Source organism: Leptonychotes weddellii, chromosome 2 (genome assembly GCF_054177405.1).
Source record: "Leptonychotes weddellii isolate Sample4059 chromosome 2, ASM5417740v2, whole genome shotgun sequence".
NCBI lineage: Eukaryota > Metazoa > Chordata > Mammalia > Carnivora > Phocidae > Leptonychotes > Leptonychotes weddellii.
This window is the reverse complement of record NC_138370.1, coordinates 29075734-29091662: the sequence shown is the minus strand read 5'-3', so window position 1 is coordinate 29091662 and position 15929 is coordinate 29075734. Positions and strand designations below refer to the sequence as shown.

At 38.7% G+C, this 15929-nt stretch overlaps 1 protein-coding gene across 4 annotated transcripts in view; it reads left to right on the top strand.

Moving 5' to 3' along the window:
• Positions 1-15929, top strand: part of NSD3 (nuclear receptor binding SET domain protein 3) — a 121425-nt gene that overhangs the window by 89927 nt on the left and 15569 nt on the right. For 3 of the 4 annotated variants that reach the window (XM_081809204.1, XM_006741439.3, XM_006741438.3), the window contains exons 14-19: positions 50-223; positions 4248-4394; positions 7800-7956; positions 12470-12672; positions 13387-13499; positions 14302-14571. In XM_081809204.1, coding sequence (XP_081665330.1) covers positions 50-223; positions 4248-4394; positions 7800-7956; positions 12470-12672; positions 13387-13499; positions 14302-14571 — 1064 coding nt within the window. The remainder of the gene's footprint in view (positions 1-49; positions 224-4247; positions 4395-7799; positions 7957-12469; positions 12673-13386; positions 13500-14301; positions 14572-15929) is intronic. The other variant, XM_006741440.3, reaches the window with a different exon arrangement.

Below are 15929 nucleotides of genomic sequence, written 5' to 3'. Positions count from 1 at the left end.
TGAGGCCTGATTCCGTAGATTTTGTTTTTTCTGATTTGTCTTTAAACAGGTCGCATGATGCGATGTTTGAGGTGTCCGGTAGCCTATCACTCCGGAGAGGCTTGCATTGCTGCCGGCAGCACATTTGTATCCTCCTGCATGCTCATCTGTAGTAATCATTCCAAACGGAGCACCAGGGCTTCCTCGGCCATAAATGTAGGCTTTTGTTTCGTTTGTGCAAGAGGTGAGTGTCAGTCCTTTTTCTTTCTTTGAGTTCAGTGGCATATTTCCCCATCAAACTAGAGTTTCAGTTATATCCCCGAGAGATTAACACTTTCAGTAGTCCCTTTTATAACATGAAACATTCAAATTGTTAGACTATTTATTCTTCTCTAACCTAATATCTGCATTTTTTTTAGTGACTTAGAATTACAGATAAGTTCTTAGTGTTCCTGTATGGAGCATCAAAAGATTAATCTATTCCCTTCTGCAAACAGTTCTTCTGTTCAAAGTAGACTCTTCCCATGTCATATTCTTTAATCCAGAGTTTTCAACTGATTGAGATTTCACTTGGAAGGCAAGATAAGCACATTTATTTTTTAATTGTTTATGTTGTATTTTATCCTGTTTTGGTCTGGCATTGAGGAAGGCCTGATGGGATACAGCCAAGACAACATATGTGGTGGTGTTAGCTAAGAGTCAGGCGATACAAGCTTTCTTACTTGCCACCTGTTGATATTTAAGTATGCCAAGAGATTGATCAAGTAAAAACAATTATTGTGTCCCTGAGGGGGTCAATGAACTTGAGTTCGTGATAAATAGAAAATAAGATTTCCTTGGTTGAATATAATACAGAGTATTCAGTTTTACAGTGTCTCAGCTGTATTATAAGAAAACAGTTTTTAGTATTAAACATTTTAGAAATTAATATCCCCTGATGCAGTTTTTTTGTTTGTGTTGTTTTTTTTTTTAATACAAATACTAAGTTTTCTGAACTTACCTTAGTGGTGAAATAATTGAAAGGACTCCATGGTGTATCAGGCCTATTAAATTATATTTAGACTAAACTGAAGATGAGGTGTTCGGTTTGGTTTTGGTTTTACTTGGTTTTGTTTGTTTTTTCCTTTAGGAGATAGTTATTTTAATTTGGTGAAAGTACTATAAAGTATTTTAAAATAGAATTTAGGTAGTGTTGACAGATCTTGAGTTGTTTTGGTATGGTGTCTTTTGTTTTAAAAAAAAAAAAGCCAGAAGAGGTTGGCAGTAAAAGATTAAGTAAATGGCAGTCCTTCTGGCAGCCAGCTGAGTCCATGGTGCGTATAGCTTTCAGTTTGCCAGAGTTTGCAGTAAGCACCTGGGGCTGTGTGCTATTAGAGGGAAAGCATTGTGTCTTTCTTTACCAGAGCAATTACAACTGTATTCTGCTCTGAAACCTGGCTGGTACATGGAGGAGTAGGTCTGAAATATTTTGTGCCACATTATAACAGGTGGCAGCAAGGATTCGAATAGTCAAAAGAAATAAAAAGTCACCCCTGATGTCTTTACGGTCTCCCCATGCCTGAGAAAGTGATGATAGTATGGAAATAGTGAATTATCAATTGGATGGCTAGCTTTAGAGACAGATGAGTGTCAGTGATAACATGAAGTCTCTCTCGCTTTGTAAACATTTTATTCTACCTTGCTGGGCACTTAGTATTACTTGCACACACACACACACAAACACACGGTGCATGCTAGAGAGTGTGTAACTGAGCCAACATTTTATTTTATTTTTTTAAGATTATTTATTTATTTATTTATTTGAGATAGAGCAACAGCAAGAGAGCGAGTGAGAGAGAGAGCATGAGCGGAGGGGTGGGGAGGCAGAGGGAGAAGCGGGCTCTCCAAGCAGGGAGCCAGATGTGGGACTCAATCCCAGGGCAGCCACTTAACTGACTGAGCCACCCAGGCGCCCCTGAGCCAACATTTTAAATGTCAACTCCATAACTATCATGTTGGCTTACTTGGTACATTCTGAATCAAGTACCATCAATATATTAACCACTCCTTTCTTTTCATTCAATAATTGGGAAACATTTAAAACAGGTATTTTCAATTTAAGATAGGCAGAAAATGGCCCATTGTCAAGGAGCCTAGTTTTATAGAGACTAACCATTTAAAGTTTAACTTAGATGCTTTGATTAAAAGCTTGAAGTAATGCAAATGAGGGGAAAACTCACGTTTTACAGGACCTGTATTTGCATCTTAACAATTTGATAGATATCTGAAAGATATACTGTATTTAAATGCCTGTGTAATCAAGATTATTTAACTCTCAAATATTTTAACTATGAAACTTTGTACAGTAAATAGAAACTGTCATTTTCCTTTCCAAAATATAGAAATTTATCCTAAATGGATCAGATGTTGGGATTTGAGAAGGCTTAAGTCAACAGTTTTCACAAGTAAATAATATATGTTCTCTCATCAGTTTTTACAGAGGTCTCCTTTTTAAAAAAAAAAAAAAGACATAATTGTAATAAATCCACACATAAAAAAGGAGGCTTTAATTGTGTATGTTTTGGTATTAGAAAACTTAGTTTGTTTTGCTTTTGTTTCTTGCCTTATACGGAGTCTTTCCCTCCTCACAAAGGATTTTTCTCTTAGTTCATGGTTATTGATTGTTTAAAATCATTCAGCTAATTCTTAAGGACTGAATGATTATCTAGAAATGTTTTTAGAAATGTTTTAAGGTTTAGAGGAACACTGCTCCACCCCTGACCCTCATGGTGCCATAGAAAGTGTCCCATCATATTTCAGTGTAGTATACACACATCCTTTAGGCTTTCCTTCCATCCAGGCAAGTGGTGGTGGTGGGGCGTGTTTGTAAAATCAAGTTACTTAACATTCTCTCCCTCTCTTTGTAATGGTAATTTATAATGGAGAAGGTAGGGCTTTCTTTTCATTTTAATAATAGCAATTTTTTTGTATCTGTAAATCAAACTCTACTGGATATGCTATCTGAGTGAATTGTCACAGTTGCCTTAAGGAGTTATTGCCCCATGTTATATGGATGAGAACGCCGAAGCACAGATTACATCATTTACTTGAAGGCTGCAGAAGTTTAAATAGAGGGACTAGCATTTGCATCCGATCTTTCTCATTTCAAACCCACTGTTTTTTACACTACACTGCTTCTCTCTGTTAAATGTATGAAATTCATTTGACATTGTATAACTTTTTTTAGAAGACTTTTATGCTGTTACCAATTAGCAATTTTAAGTCCCATTCTGTCCTCCAGGTCGGAGATGTTTCTTAAATCTTTCTCAGTGTAGGGTAGCACCAAATGAAGATAACACCCACGGCAAAAAGTAATGGTAACCCCTTTAAAAACAAAACTCTTCCCTCTTCTCAAAATGATCTCTATAAAACTGCTGTCATGATCCGTATTTTAAAGTCCAGATCATTGTGAACTGTCCAGTCACCAAACAGAGAAATGTTCCCTGGTCTCACACTGCCCTAGGTTTAGGAATGGCCTGTAGTGAACTCAACAAAGGGGGGAAGGGGATGGGAGGGAGCGGAGAAGTGGGCATCACAAGTGGGTTAAAGGAGATCTTCTGTTTCCCTCCAATAGGATAGCTGGATTGGTAGGTCAGAAGAACTGTCTTTAGTTTATATCATGGCAGGGAAGAAATGTAAACAGTTTGCATTACCTTAGTGAAGTTCAACAAATTATGGCTCCTTTAAAATCATGTGTCATATTGATAGAGAATAGCTTCATTATCTGGCAGAAAAAGCTAGAATTTATTTGAGTACATCTCAAGATACGACTAGAGGAGAGACTCAATTCTGCCTTTCAGTACTCCTTGATACGTTGAAGGTGGATCAGTGTCTCTACCATGTTATGTAAATAACTCTTATTTGCTATTAAGTGATATGTCATTTTGTTCTTTGGATTGTCATCATAGTACTTGTAAATATTAAGGAATGTAGCTTTGTCTTCCATAGGGGGTTTTAAGTATGACGTCAAATGCAGTTTACATCTCCAAATTAATTTTTAGTTTTCTTCTGGGTGTGTAAGTTTTTATGGGATAAGGCACTGAGTAGCTCAAACTCCCTTTAATAACTCTGGCAAGGCTTTTCTGTCAGATCTTCCTTTTTCTTCATATTCTCCCCCCCGCCCCCAGCTTTTAGCACAGCTACATAATAGATGTTGGTTTATTTTTTTTCCCTCATGGAATCATGGGTAGTTTCATTGCAGCTCATCTCTTTCTGTTTGTTTCGTATAGGGCTGATAGTTCAGGACCATTCAGACCCCATGTTCAGTTCATATGCCTATAAGTCCCACTACCTACTGAATGAATCAAATCGTGCAGAGTTGATGAAATTACCTATGATTCCTTCTTCGTCAGCTTCCAAAAAGAAATGTGAGAAAGGTAATAATCAAAATAGTTTCTCTCTTTTATTTTTGCATTTCCTTTTTTTTTTTTTTTTTTCCTCTTTAAATGAAGGGGGGAAATGTATGCCTGTCAAGCACCATCTGTTGCTTTTGGTAAATTCTGCCTGGTGGTTGTGACTGTGTCTTCATGTGGCTGCAACATTATTAAAAAGGGCTTAAAATAATTCCATTATTACAAATTCTTACCTACTTACTCTTCTCCTTGAATAAATTCTCACACATTCCATATATCTGTGGGTTATTACAATTGAAAGGCTGGGATTTTGCTTTATATATAGAAAGATATTCTAAAGGCTCTTGCTCTTTTGCCTGATGTAGAACTACCACTGGAAAAGAATAGACATGATATAAATTATTATGAACTTTCAACTAAAAAACCTGGGTAGGTTATTAAAAGAGAAACCAAGATACCGATACTTAAAATTTTGATTTTAGGGTATATGCTATCTTTTTGTTTCTTAAATGTTTTTGTTAGGATGCTATGAAAACTAGCTGCCCTTCTCTTGGGAGGCTTTGGTGGGCAGCTGGGGAGATTAACCCAAATATTGGATATTGAAAGGCAACCCAGCTCAACTGAAGAATTGCTTATGGATAGTTTATCCACAGAGAACCAAGAGCTAAATGTATATTTATATTCTCCCAATTAATTTAACCTATAGGAGAAAATCATACCTTATTTTTAGCTTTACATAGCCTACTTGTAACACAGGGAAAAGGTAATTTAACAGTACTGTATTACTTAGGGAGTTATTACCCCAGAGGGTAAAATGAATAACCTGGAAGGTGAAGGCCTTTTCCTGTATACATTCCCATTATGATCTGGGGGCCAGGTTCCGAATCTTTAGAGAAAAATTAATCCATACCTAATAGACTGGGTATATTTGAAATAAGGTGTTGTTTTTTTTTTTCTCATTCTTTTTGTTGCCTGCTTGATGTGTCTTTGCTCTTTGTCAGACATCTGAAGTGGCAACCCATGACTAAAAGAAAATACCACTAACTAAACAGGGTGACTAGAACCTATAAGGAATAGGTTGGAGAGAGTATTGGCTTGCTTGCTTGCTTGCTTGCTTGTTTGTTTTCCACTGAAGTCAGAGGATGTCACCTGACTGGTGATACCACCTACTTCTAAAACAAAGATGGACAGAGAGGTCTAACTCCATAATGCAATAAAATTAGACTACCCGAGACATTCATTTTAGGAAATGCCTTATTTCCTACTGGCGCCTTCATAAAATTAGATTAAGTCAGTTGTTTCTTACTTTGTTTTCAGTACTCAGTATTGACCTTGACATGAATTGAAATTATTTTGAGCCCTCTATTTGCTTAGCTTGAACCATGTCTTACTTCTTCTTGCATCCTAAAGCAGTTTTCTTGCATAGCACCAAGGTGGATTGTTCATATTTTCATTTTTCTATTTTTCTTGTGTATTTTTTGTCAAAAAATCGTGATGATTTTCATTGACGGTTCTGGGTCTGTATTTCCTCTGAAATAAGACTTTTAAGTTTTAATTTTAATTAAGGACTATTCCATTATGTTAAAAAATGGCCAGGCTGACTTTTCCACATCAGCTCTAACGATCACATGTCCTCTAAAGCTGTTTGCAAAGACTGCTCTCCCTACTGGTCCTTCCTTTCTGATGGAGAAGTCAATTATCTCATTTTACGTGAAACTTACAGAATTCCCTACCTAGGCTAAGAGCACTCAGGCAGCTAATCTGTAGGTTGGAGAATTGGAACAATGAATCCATATTGAGATCTGCAAAGGAAAAAAAATCTTAATGATTAAAGCAAAATCTTTTAAGCAGAGGAAATATAGTAATTTATTTCATCACTGATTGCATATAGATTTTTCTTTTTGTTTTTATGTTAATCAGTTGGAAGTTTGAAAGTCTACAGGAAGAAAAGATTTTCTGGAAAATTGATAGCAAACCCTCAAAAGGTTGGAGCTGTGATTTCATAAAGTTGTGTAGAGGGCTCTTAACCTTTTGCTTATGAGATTTTAAGTCTCAGTACATTCATGGGTTATAGACTTGATTTTCCAATAGAATTAATTTTTTTTTTGCAGTAAATGTCTTTATTATATTTCATCTAAAGTGGTTAACATCCTTCTGTCACTTGTTGAAACACCTATTAGAAATAGGTAACCTCCCCCCAAATCTCTTCTATTTCTTTACATTTAAAAATATTCTTTTGTTTTGTTTGCTGCACTTGTTTTGGTCTTAATCCAGAGATCATTTCAAAGGAGAGGATTTTGCTAGGGAACTTGGAGGGGGATCTCCTTGTGTATGGTACTTCATTTTACAGTGACATTTACTTAGTTTTATGCTATAAAGCAGTGGTTCTCAATATGAAGTCAGAAAAACTTATGTAAAAATTTTGAACTATGTTTAATATTTCAGAAAATCTAACATAATCATACATTTGCACAAAATAAGGCTGCATACGTTTCTTTATATTTAGCTATGATTTGAACAACTTAATGTGATAAGACTAGTTTTATTATTGGGATCAGAAGCTCTGATTGGCAGTTATATATTTCTTTGGTTAATAAAAACAGGAGAAATTGTTACCTTTAACAGGGGCTTTGTTTTTTGGGTTTTGTTTTTTTTTTTTTTTGGCTTAGGGTTTTTTGGTTTTTTTGGGTTTGGGGGTTTTTGTTTTGTTTTGTTTTTGGTTGATAAAATATTAAAAAACATGGGTCCCTGAGGAAGGGAAAGGGGATCCTTGGTGATGAAAAAGTTGCAAACCACTGCTGTATAGCCTATTTGACTTTATTTTTACTGGAAAGGGAAATGATAATGTAATCACCAATTTGAGAAAGTACAATCCTTTGCTTTTTCGCATTCTTTTATGGAAAGAAAAAAGTACCAGTCAACCTATTGGCTATCTTCTTTCTTGCTAATTTTATTATAAAGGGATTCAGTTAACTGTGGCACTGGATTAAAATACAAAGATGACCATTGCTTGCTTTCTTAGCTCTCAAGGAGAAAAGAAAGTTGCTACATATTTCTTTGAAAATCTGCTCTCAAATCTACTCAGTCTAAAGATTTTATGCATCTGTTGTGTCATCTGTTAAGAGTTATAGCTCCTGCTAAACTCATACCTCAATTGCCCACCTTTTCAAGGGGTAAAGACCACAGTAATGGTTTTCATACTCCTCCAAAGCTTTGAGTGTCTGGCCATGTGGCCCTGGAAAGGGACTGAAATAGCTAAATGTGTTCATTTGCTTTCTATTTTAATCCATCACTATAGACCTGACTCAGTCCCTTTATTTTCCCCCAGTTTGACTCAGAGTTAATGCACTTAAAAGATAACTTTCTCTTTTCTCTTTCTTTTTCTCTTTCCTCTTTTCTCAGTTATTAAGACTATTTATTTGTTTCAAGGTGGAAGATTGCTCTGCTGTGAATCGTGCCCAGCTTCCTTCCACCCGGAATGCCTGAGCATAGAAATGCCAGAAGGCTGCTGGAATTGTAATGACTGTAAAGCTGGCAAGAAACTACATTACAAGCAGATTGTTTGGGTCAAATTGGGAAATTACAGGCAAGTTTTTCCAAGGACAAAGAGGAAGTATTCAATCATTGTTCAGACACAGGTGTTCATAATCTGTATACAAACTGGTGAGGAGATAGGTAGAATACCACAGAGCTACTTCCTTAAAAAAAGAAAGAGAAGAGAAACCTTTTGAATTGGTTTTTAGAGGATTGGGAAGGTTAGTTGTTGTTGGACTTTTTTTTTTTTTTTTGATTGGATGGTTGGCTTGTTTTTATGTTCTGAAAGTTATTTTATACTAATGAACTATGTACTACTAGATTATGGAATAAAAGGTCTAATGTAGATAGTAGGGAAGATGTTTTCTTTGTGTCCAAATACATTCATATTGATTTCTAATAAAATCAAGACTTTATATCCTGTTCAAAATAGCTGTCTTTGCCCATTTTAGTTCCTGCTAAGCTTTAAACTGAGTGCAAGGAGAGAGCTCTTTAGAATTTAAAGAGAGCAATTATTTCATTAAGAGCTTTTAGTTCTTAAGAGAATGAAGTGTAAGAAGTATGTGTGATTGCCATTATTTTCAAAAAACTTTCTCCTTTTAAGAAGCCTGTCCTTACCAAGCCTCCACTGAGCGGAATAGCGATATATTTTAAAAACTCTACATTTTACGTTTTGAGTCATATGTTTATCATTTTACTAAGAAAATAGATACTATTCAAGAGGGCACAATAAGAGTCTGCTATTCAATTAGAATACTAAGTAAAATATATTTCTATAGAATTTCAAAGATACTGTAATTTTTTAGTAATGGCTATGGCATTTTCTCTATGTTTTGAATATGCTGCTTGCTTACCTATTTAACTTTAAAAATTTTGTTTTTAGCTAAGATGAGGGGCCTTGAGGTTGAGAAGCGATCCCCCACATACACTATTTTTTTTTAACGTATGACAGAAAACCTCAAAGCACCCCCCCCAAAAAAAATTGGCAGTTAAATACATAAGCAATTTTTTACTTCTGGCAAAAGACACAAAGTTTTAAAAGTCAAATGTTAAGCCACGGTAAAGTATTTGCACTTCTACTTTAATAAGCAAAGACAAATACCTTACCTAGAACAGGGACAAAGAAGAGAAAGAGCCAGTTTGCCAAAGAATAGCAAATAGAAATTAAACATGTAAGGGGCGCCTGGGTGGCTCAGTCGTTAAGCGTCTGCCTTCGGCTCAGGTCATGATCCCAGGGTCCTGGGATCGAGCCCCGCATCGGGCTCCCTGCTCCGCGGGAAGCCTGCTTCTCCCTCTCCCACTCCCCCTGCTTGCGTTCCCTCTCTCGCTGTGTCTCTCTCTGTCAAATAAATAAATAAATAAAATCTTTAAAAAAAAAAAAAAGAAACATGTAAAAAATGCTGAGCCTAGGGGGGCCTGGGTGGCTCAGTCGGTTAAGCACCTGCCTTGGGCTCAGGTCATGATCCCAGGGTCCTAGGATTGAGCCCCCGCGTCAGGCTCCTTGCCAGGCAAGGAGCCTGCTTCTCCCTCTGCTTGCCTCTCCCTTGCTTGTGCGCTCTCTCTCTCTGACAAATAAATAAAATCTTTAAAAAAAGAAAGAATGTTAAACAGCGTATACATTATCTTTCCATGTGTTTATACAGTTTAAAAAATTGTAGGTTTGTTTTTCATTACTCCAGAAAGAAATACATCTAATGTTATAGTATGAGACATAAGATTAAAGGGGAGGCATTTTCAATTTTTCTATTATACATTTCTGCATTGTTTTAATTTTTAAAAGAAGCACTGCTTTTTGTAATTAAAAATATATCTTTCCAGGGTGGGAAGGGGTGCAAGTTTGACAATTGATAAGACATTCCTGGATAAGAAATATCTAAAACAGTGTAAGAAGCCTTCAGATCTTCACATAAATTTCAGAATGTCTACTTTTTAAAATTTCTTTCTTGGGTTTTTGGGGGGTTTTTTTGAGTTATAACTGACATAACATTATATTAGTTTCAGGTTGATTCAGTATTTGTATATGTTATGAAATGACCACCACAACAAGTCTAGTTAAGCAGCACACATAGTTACAGAATCTTTTTTTCTTGTGATAAGAACTTGTTTTCGTTGTTGTTGTTGCACAATTCCGTTTATATGAAATGACCAAATTAGGCAAATCAGTAGGGACAGAAAGCAGATCAGTGGTTGGTTGCTAGGGGCCGAGGGTAGGTGGGAGTAGGGAGTGACTGCTATGGTTGCACAGCATTGCAAAGGTACTAAAAACTGTAGTATATACAACTTAAAATAGTGAATTTTACCTCAATAAAAAGTAAAAGTAAAATAAAACAGAACACAAAAAAACAGGTGGCTCTAGTAGCTTTGACATGCCTTTGAAATGATGCCTCCACGGCAACAGCCTCTGACGAGACATGGTAAGAACTTTTAGGATCTACTCACTTAGCAACTTTCATGTATACAATCCAGTCTTATGAACTGTGGTCACCATGCTGTCCGTTACGTATTTCCTTTGTGAAAAGTTATGAATAGAAAGTATCTTTAACTTTCATACTTAAATTTTAATTACGGGGTGCCTGGGTGGCTCAGATGGTTAAGTGTCTGCCTTCGGCTCAGGTCATGATCCCAGGGTCCTGGGATCGAGCCCCGCTTCGGGCTCCCAGCTCAGCAGGGAGTCTGCTTCTCCCTCTCCCTCTGCTTCTCCCCTGCTTGTGCTCTCTGTCTCTGTATCTCTCTCAAATGAATAAAAAAAAAATTAAAAACTCAAAAAAAATTTTTAATCACATTACATTTTTAAAAAGCCCAAAGCCTTGAGGTTCACAGCTCAGTGAGATTTTATATGCAGGTCAGGTTCTTTTCACATGTTTTGCAGAGACTCATTCTTAATGTGTTTTTTTCCAGTCAGGCCCAGCTGGGTCACATGAAGCTGTTTCTTTTCAATAACTGGTTACCCCAATGAGAAGCCTCCTGGGGGAAGTGAGGAGGACCCGGAACAACCCCTGGCAGAAAGTGTCCCCTTCCTAACCGACCCAGTGAATATAGTTACTGTGTATACACTTAATACCTTGAAATGAGTTAGAAATAACCATTTCCCGGGGCACCTGGGTGGCTCAGTCGGTTAAGCATCTGCCTTCGGCTCAGGTCATGATCCTAGGGTCCTGGGATCGAGCCCCACATCGGAGCAGGGAGCCCGCTTCTCCCTCTCCCTTTGCCTGCTTCTGCCCCTGCTTGTGCACGCTCTCTTTCTCTCTCTCTGTCAAATAAATAAAATCTTTTTTTTTTTAAAGATTCTATTTATTTGACAGAGAGAGAGAGCACAAGCAGGGATGTGACAGGCAGAGGCAGAGGGAGAAGCAGGCTCCCCGCTGAGCAAGGAGCCCCATGCGGGACTTGATCCCAGGACCCTGGGATCATGACCTCAGCTGAAGGCAGACGCTTAACCGACTGAGCCACCCAGTCATCCCTAAATAAAATCTTAAAAAAGAAAAAAAAGAAATAACCATTTCCTAAAATATTTATTACACAAAATAGTGTTTTAACAATTTGAGCACAGACTCTTGCCTTTTTTTTTTTTTTAAGAGAGAGAGAGAGAGCACATGAGCTGAAGGTGGGGGAAGCAGGGGCGGAGTGCAGAGCCTGACTCAGGGCTCGATCTCATGACCCTGAGATCATGACCTGAGCCAAAATCAAGAGTCGGATGCTTAACTGACTGAGCCACCCAACTGAGCCCCTCTTGCCTACATTTTAAGTTAATTCTTAGGGGCACCTAGGTGTCTCAGTCGGTTAATCGTCTGCATTCAGCTCAGGTCATGATCCTGGGGTCCTGGGATCGAGCCCCACATCGGGTTCCCTGCTCCGCGGGAAGCCTGCTTCTCCCTCTTCCACTCCCCCTGCTTGTGTTCCTTCTCTCGCTCTGTCTCTCTCTGTCAAATAAATACATAAAATCTTTTTTAAAAAGTCAAATTTGGAGGAACACATGACTTTTTTAGGATTGAAGTTGGGTTTGGAATAGTATTGGTATAGAATTTAAGAATTAGAATTCTTAAATTGGGTAGCAAGTTCTTATGTTTTATAATTTGTATGTTCATGATATGTATTTCTTTATGTCAAGTATTAATTTTTATTTTTTTTAAGATTTTATTTATTTATTTGAGATAGAGCAGGAGCAAGGGGAGTAGCAGAGGGAGAGGGAGAAGCAGGCTTCCCTCTGAGCAGGGAGCCCGACATGGGGTTCAATCCCAGGATCCTGGGATCACGACCTGAAGCAAAGGCAGACGCTTAACCGTCTGAGCCACCCAGGAGCCCCATATCAAGTATTAATTTTTAAAGAAAAAACTAGATTGGGTGTTTAGGGTATAGTTTGTTTAGTCTATGTTCACTATTTCATTAATTCACAAATCAATATATTTTTAAATGTTGTGTGGTTTAGCAGGATTAAAGATAAGGTATTTTTTGTCCTTAGAATCTGAATGAAAATTGCAGTGTACAAAACCTCACCCCCGCCCAGCCATGTATCAGAATGGTATGATTTGTTCATTCTCTTGATCTGCAATTGCTTTTGTTTTCAGATGGTGGCCAGCAGAAATCTGCAATCCCAGGTCTGTGCCACTGAACATCCAGGGCCTTAAGCATGACTTGGGGGACTTCCCTGTGTTCTTCTTTGGTTCTCATGACTACTATTGGGTACACCAGGGCAGAGTGTTCCCTTACGTTGAAGGAGACAAAAGCTTTGCTGAGGGACAGACTAGTATTAACAAGACCTTCAAAAAAGGTAAGTTGGATGATGTTTACAGGGGCTCAAAACTAAGACTCCACGGTTGATTTCTCAGCATGTCCTGACTTGCATAGGACATGTTTGTGGTGTTAGAGAACTTTTCACCAGGTGTTATGATCCAGTGCCTGTAAGCATCCAGTCACGTTAGAGCCACATCTTATCCAGTCAGTTAGAAAAATACATTTCAGTATAGTAGACTCTGCCATCTGTGTGAAAGGAGTTTCTTCAGCAATTTTTCTACAAACATAGAGATTATTTTGGAAATAGTCTTCTTAATCAAGTGAAGCTTCTTTGTCACAGAAGAGTAGTAAAAGCTTCTCACAAAGAGCCTTACAACTGTTTTTGCAACAAGTTTCCAGGAAGTTTGGCTTTCTGGGTAAGAGTAAAATGAATTTAAATCTGGTACAACGTAAAAAACTGGGGATTTTTTTGGTTGGTTGGTTATTTTTTTTGCTTTACTTGGAAGCGTCTGATTATTGAAGTAGGACCTCTGTGAGGCCGCACCTTGCACAGAGCAGCTTTAGCTGTACGTGAGTTATATCTTCTCTCAGTGTTACACTATGTTGGTGGAAAATGGTCATTTCCGGAATAATTTTAAGAAGAAAGCCTTGGGCCAGATCCAGGGCATTGGGAAGGCAATGTAAAACTGCCCTCCTAACAGTTTTTGTTTGTTTTTTGGTATTTATATACTTTGTTTGGTCTTATTGGCAGCACTGGAAGAAGCTGCAAAACGTTTCCAGGAATTGAAAGCACAAAGAGAAAGCAGAGAAGCACTAGAGATTGAAAAAAACTCAAGAAAACCTCCTCCTTACAAACACATCAAAGTGAGTCTCTGTCCATGAAAACACTCATATCTGACAGGCAAGAGGAAATGCATCACTGTCTTCGTCATTAGAAGGCACTTTCTGACTTACGAAAACCTTTGTCAGTTATCACCCAGTCTTCGGTAGAACAGACCGGGAGCTTTTGTTGGAAGCATAAAATGGGAGCCACAGCTGCTGTGCTGTGAGGAGGTTGTTGATCAGCCCTCTCATAGCCAGGAGCACCATGTTCCATGTGGAATCCTGTTCTCGCCCGACCAGGTTCTCCTGCAACCAAATGAGAATGTAGGTGTTCAGCTCCTCTTCTTCCAGAAAGCCCACAGTTGTCTTCAGTTAGGAAGTTTCCATCAGCGAGAAGAAGAAGAAATACACAAGATAAATAAGGGAGAATTTACATCAGACTTTGATATTTCTGTCCACTCGGTAGGGGCCATCTTGTTCTTAGCTTCTACACGGGGAAACTGAGGTCAAGATAGAAAGAGCCTTTCTCGGGCACCTGGGTGGCTCAGTTGGTTAAGCGACTGCCTTCGGATCAGGTCATGATCCTGGAGTCCCTGGATGGAGTCCCGCATCGGGCTCCCTGCTCCCTGCTCGGCAGGGAGTCTGCTTCTCCCTCTGACCCTCCCCCCTCTCATGTGCTCTCTCTCATTCTCTCTCAAATAAATAAATCAAATCTTTAAAAAAAAAAAAGAAAGAGCCTTTCTCAGAGTCATGCCACAAGGCAGTAGCCCGAACGAGAAATCGCCTGGCTGTGTCTGATGTTCCTGTTTAAATTCTTCCTCTTCTTTGTGGCTTCGTCTTCTAGGCTAACAAAGTGATAGGAAAGGTACAGATCCATGTTGCAGACCTGTCTGAGATTCCCCGCTGCAACTGCAAGCCAGCCGATGAGAACCCGTGCGGCCTGGAGTCGGAGTGCCTGAACCGCATGCTGCAGTACGAGTGCCACCCGCAGGTGTGCCCGGCCGGCGAGCGCTGCCAGAACCAGTGCTTCACCAAGAGGCTCTACCCTGATGCCGAGATCATCAAGACCGAGCGGAGGGGCTGGGGCCTCAGGACCAAAAGGAGCATTAAGAAGGTAGCGGGGGCCGGGGGCACCGGGGGGACAGACCAGGGCCTGTGCCTCTTAGAAGATGCTTCATCTTCTCTTAGGGATGAAATGCATGGGGATTTATGGCAAAATTTTGGAACTTACCGTGGTGAAACGTGGGCACTTCTCGAGCAAAGCGGGAGCGGTAGGAAGAGGCAGTAATAAAGTATACATAAACTTTGGGTGTCCTGTGATTAGGCATAAAAAGGAGAAGGGACATCGGTCATTTTCTCTTTGAAATATTTTTTACTTGTTAAGCAAAAGAGCTATAAAAGGCTTCGCAGAGTCAAAAGAGTGCAAAGGTCAGAACGTGCTGGGATGGAAACTAGCAGACCCAGGACTTCGTGCCCACATCACTGTTCCATGGCCATGAGGCCAGGGCCAAGTCTCTCACTCCCTGAGCCTCAGTTTCCCCTGCTCTCCAGCGGACATGGTAATCCCTGCCCTACGTATTTGAAAGGGTTTCTACCAGTCTCAGATTATATATGCAAAAGCAATTGGCAGAAGTTGAGGTCTTTGACACTTACAAATTATCTTCATTCTTATACTTTGAGGCAGTTTTCAAAGCTGTCTCTTTGCAGAAAAATTTTTAAATGCAAATAACTCAAAAATGAAAATCCCCAGCAAATCCTACTTTCAAACAGTGGCTGTCAAACTTCAGAGATCCTGGGGATCTCCTGGGATCCTTACCAGAGGGTCTTACTGAAATACCTGGGACAGGCCTGAACAGTGTGCGTTTTAAAACCAGGCCCCAGCCCACCTCCCCCAACCCTCCCCCCACCACCACCCCCTGCTTGCCTAGTCCCCATGGAGAGAGAACACAGAGAGGCTTCCACTGAGAGAAGGTAGGTCTGGTGGGCATTTTAGGTTACTCTTGACATTTTTGTACCTGTAAAAAAAAAAAAAATCACATCTGTAATTAAAAAGCACCATATAATGTAGGAAAGAGAATCAAACAACACAAAAAAGATAATAAAGAATGAAATTCCTTCATCCCTTTCATCTCCTCACCAGAGATGATCATTGTTAAGAGGCTATCATGTAGCCTTTTATAACTTTTTCTACACAGTTATAAATGTAAACATATACAAATACATATTCCGATATTCTATACTTACAGGGTTTTTTAAAACATAAATATGATACATATTATTTTATCCCACTTCATATATCATAAATACACCTTAATGACAATACATACAGATTTCTCCTCATTCTTTGCAACAGTCCCATTGTATTCCATAGTAAAATGTACCATAACTTATTTCACCTATTTTCTAATAAATTTATATATATATTTCATTCTATAATGAACATTCTTGATCATCTATCTTCATGCACCCAGG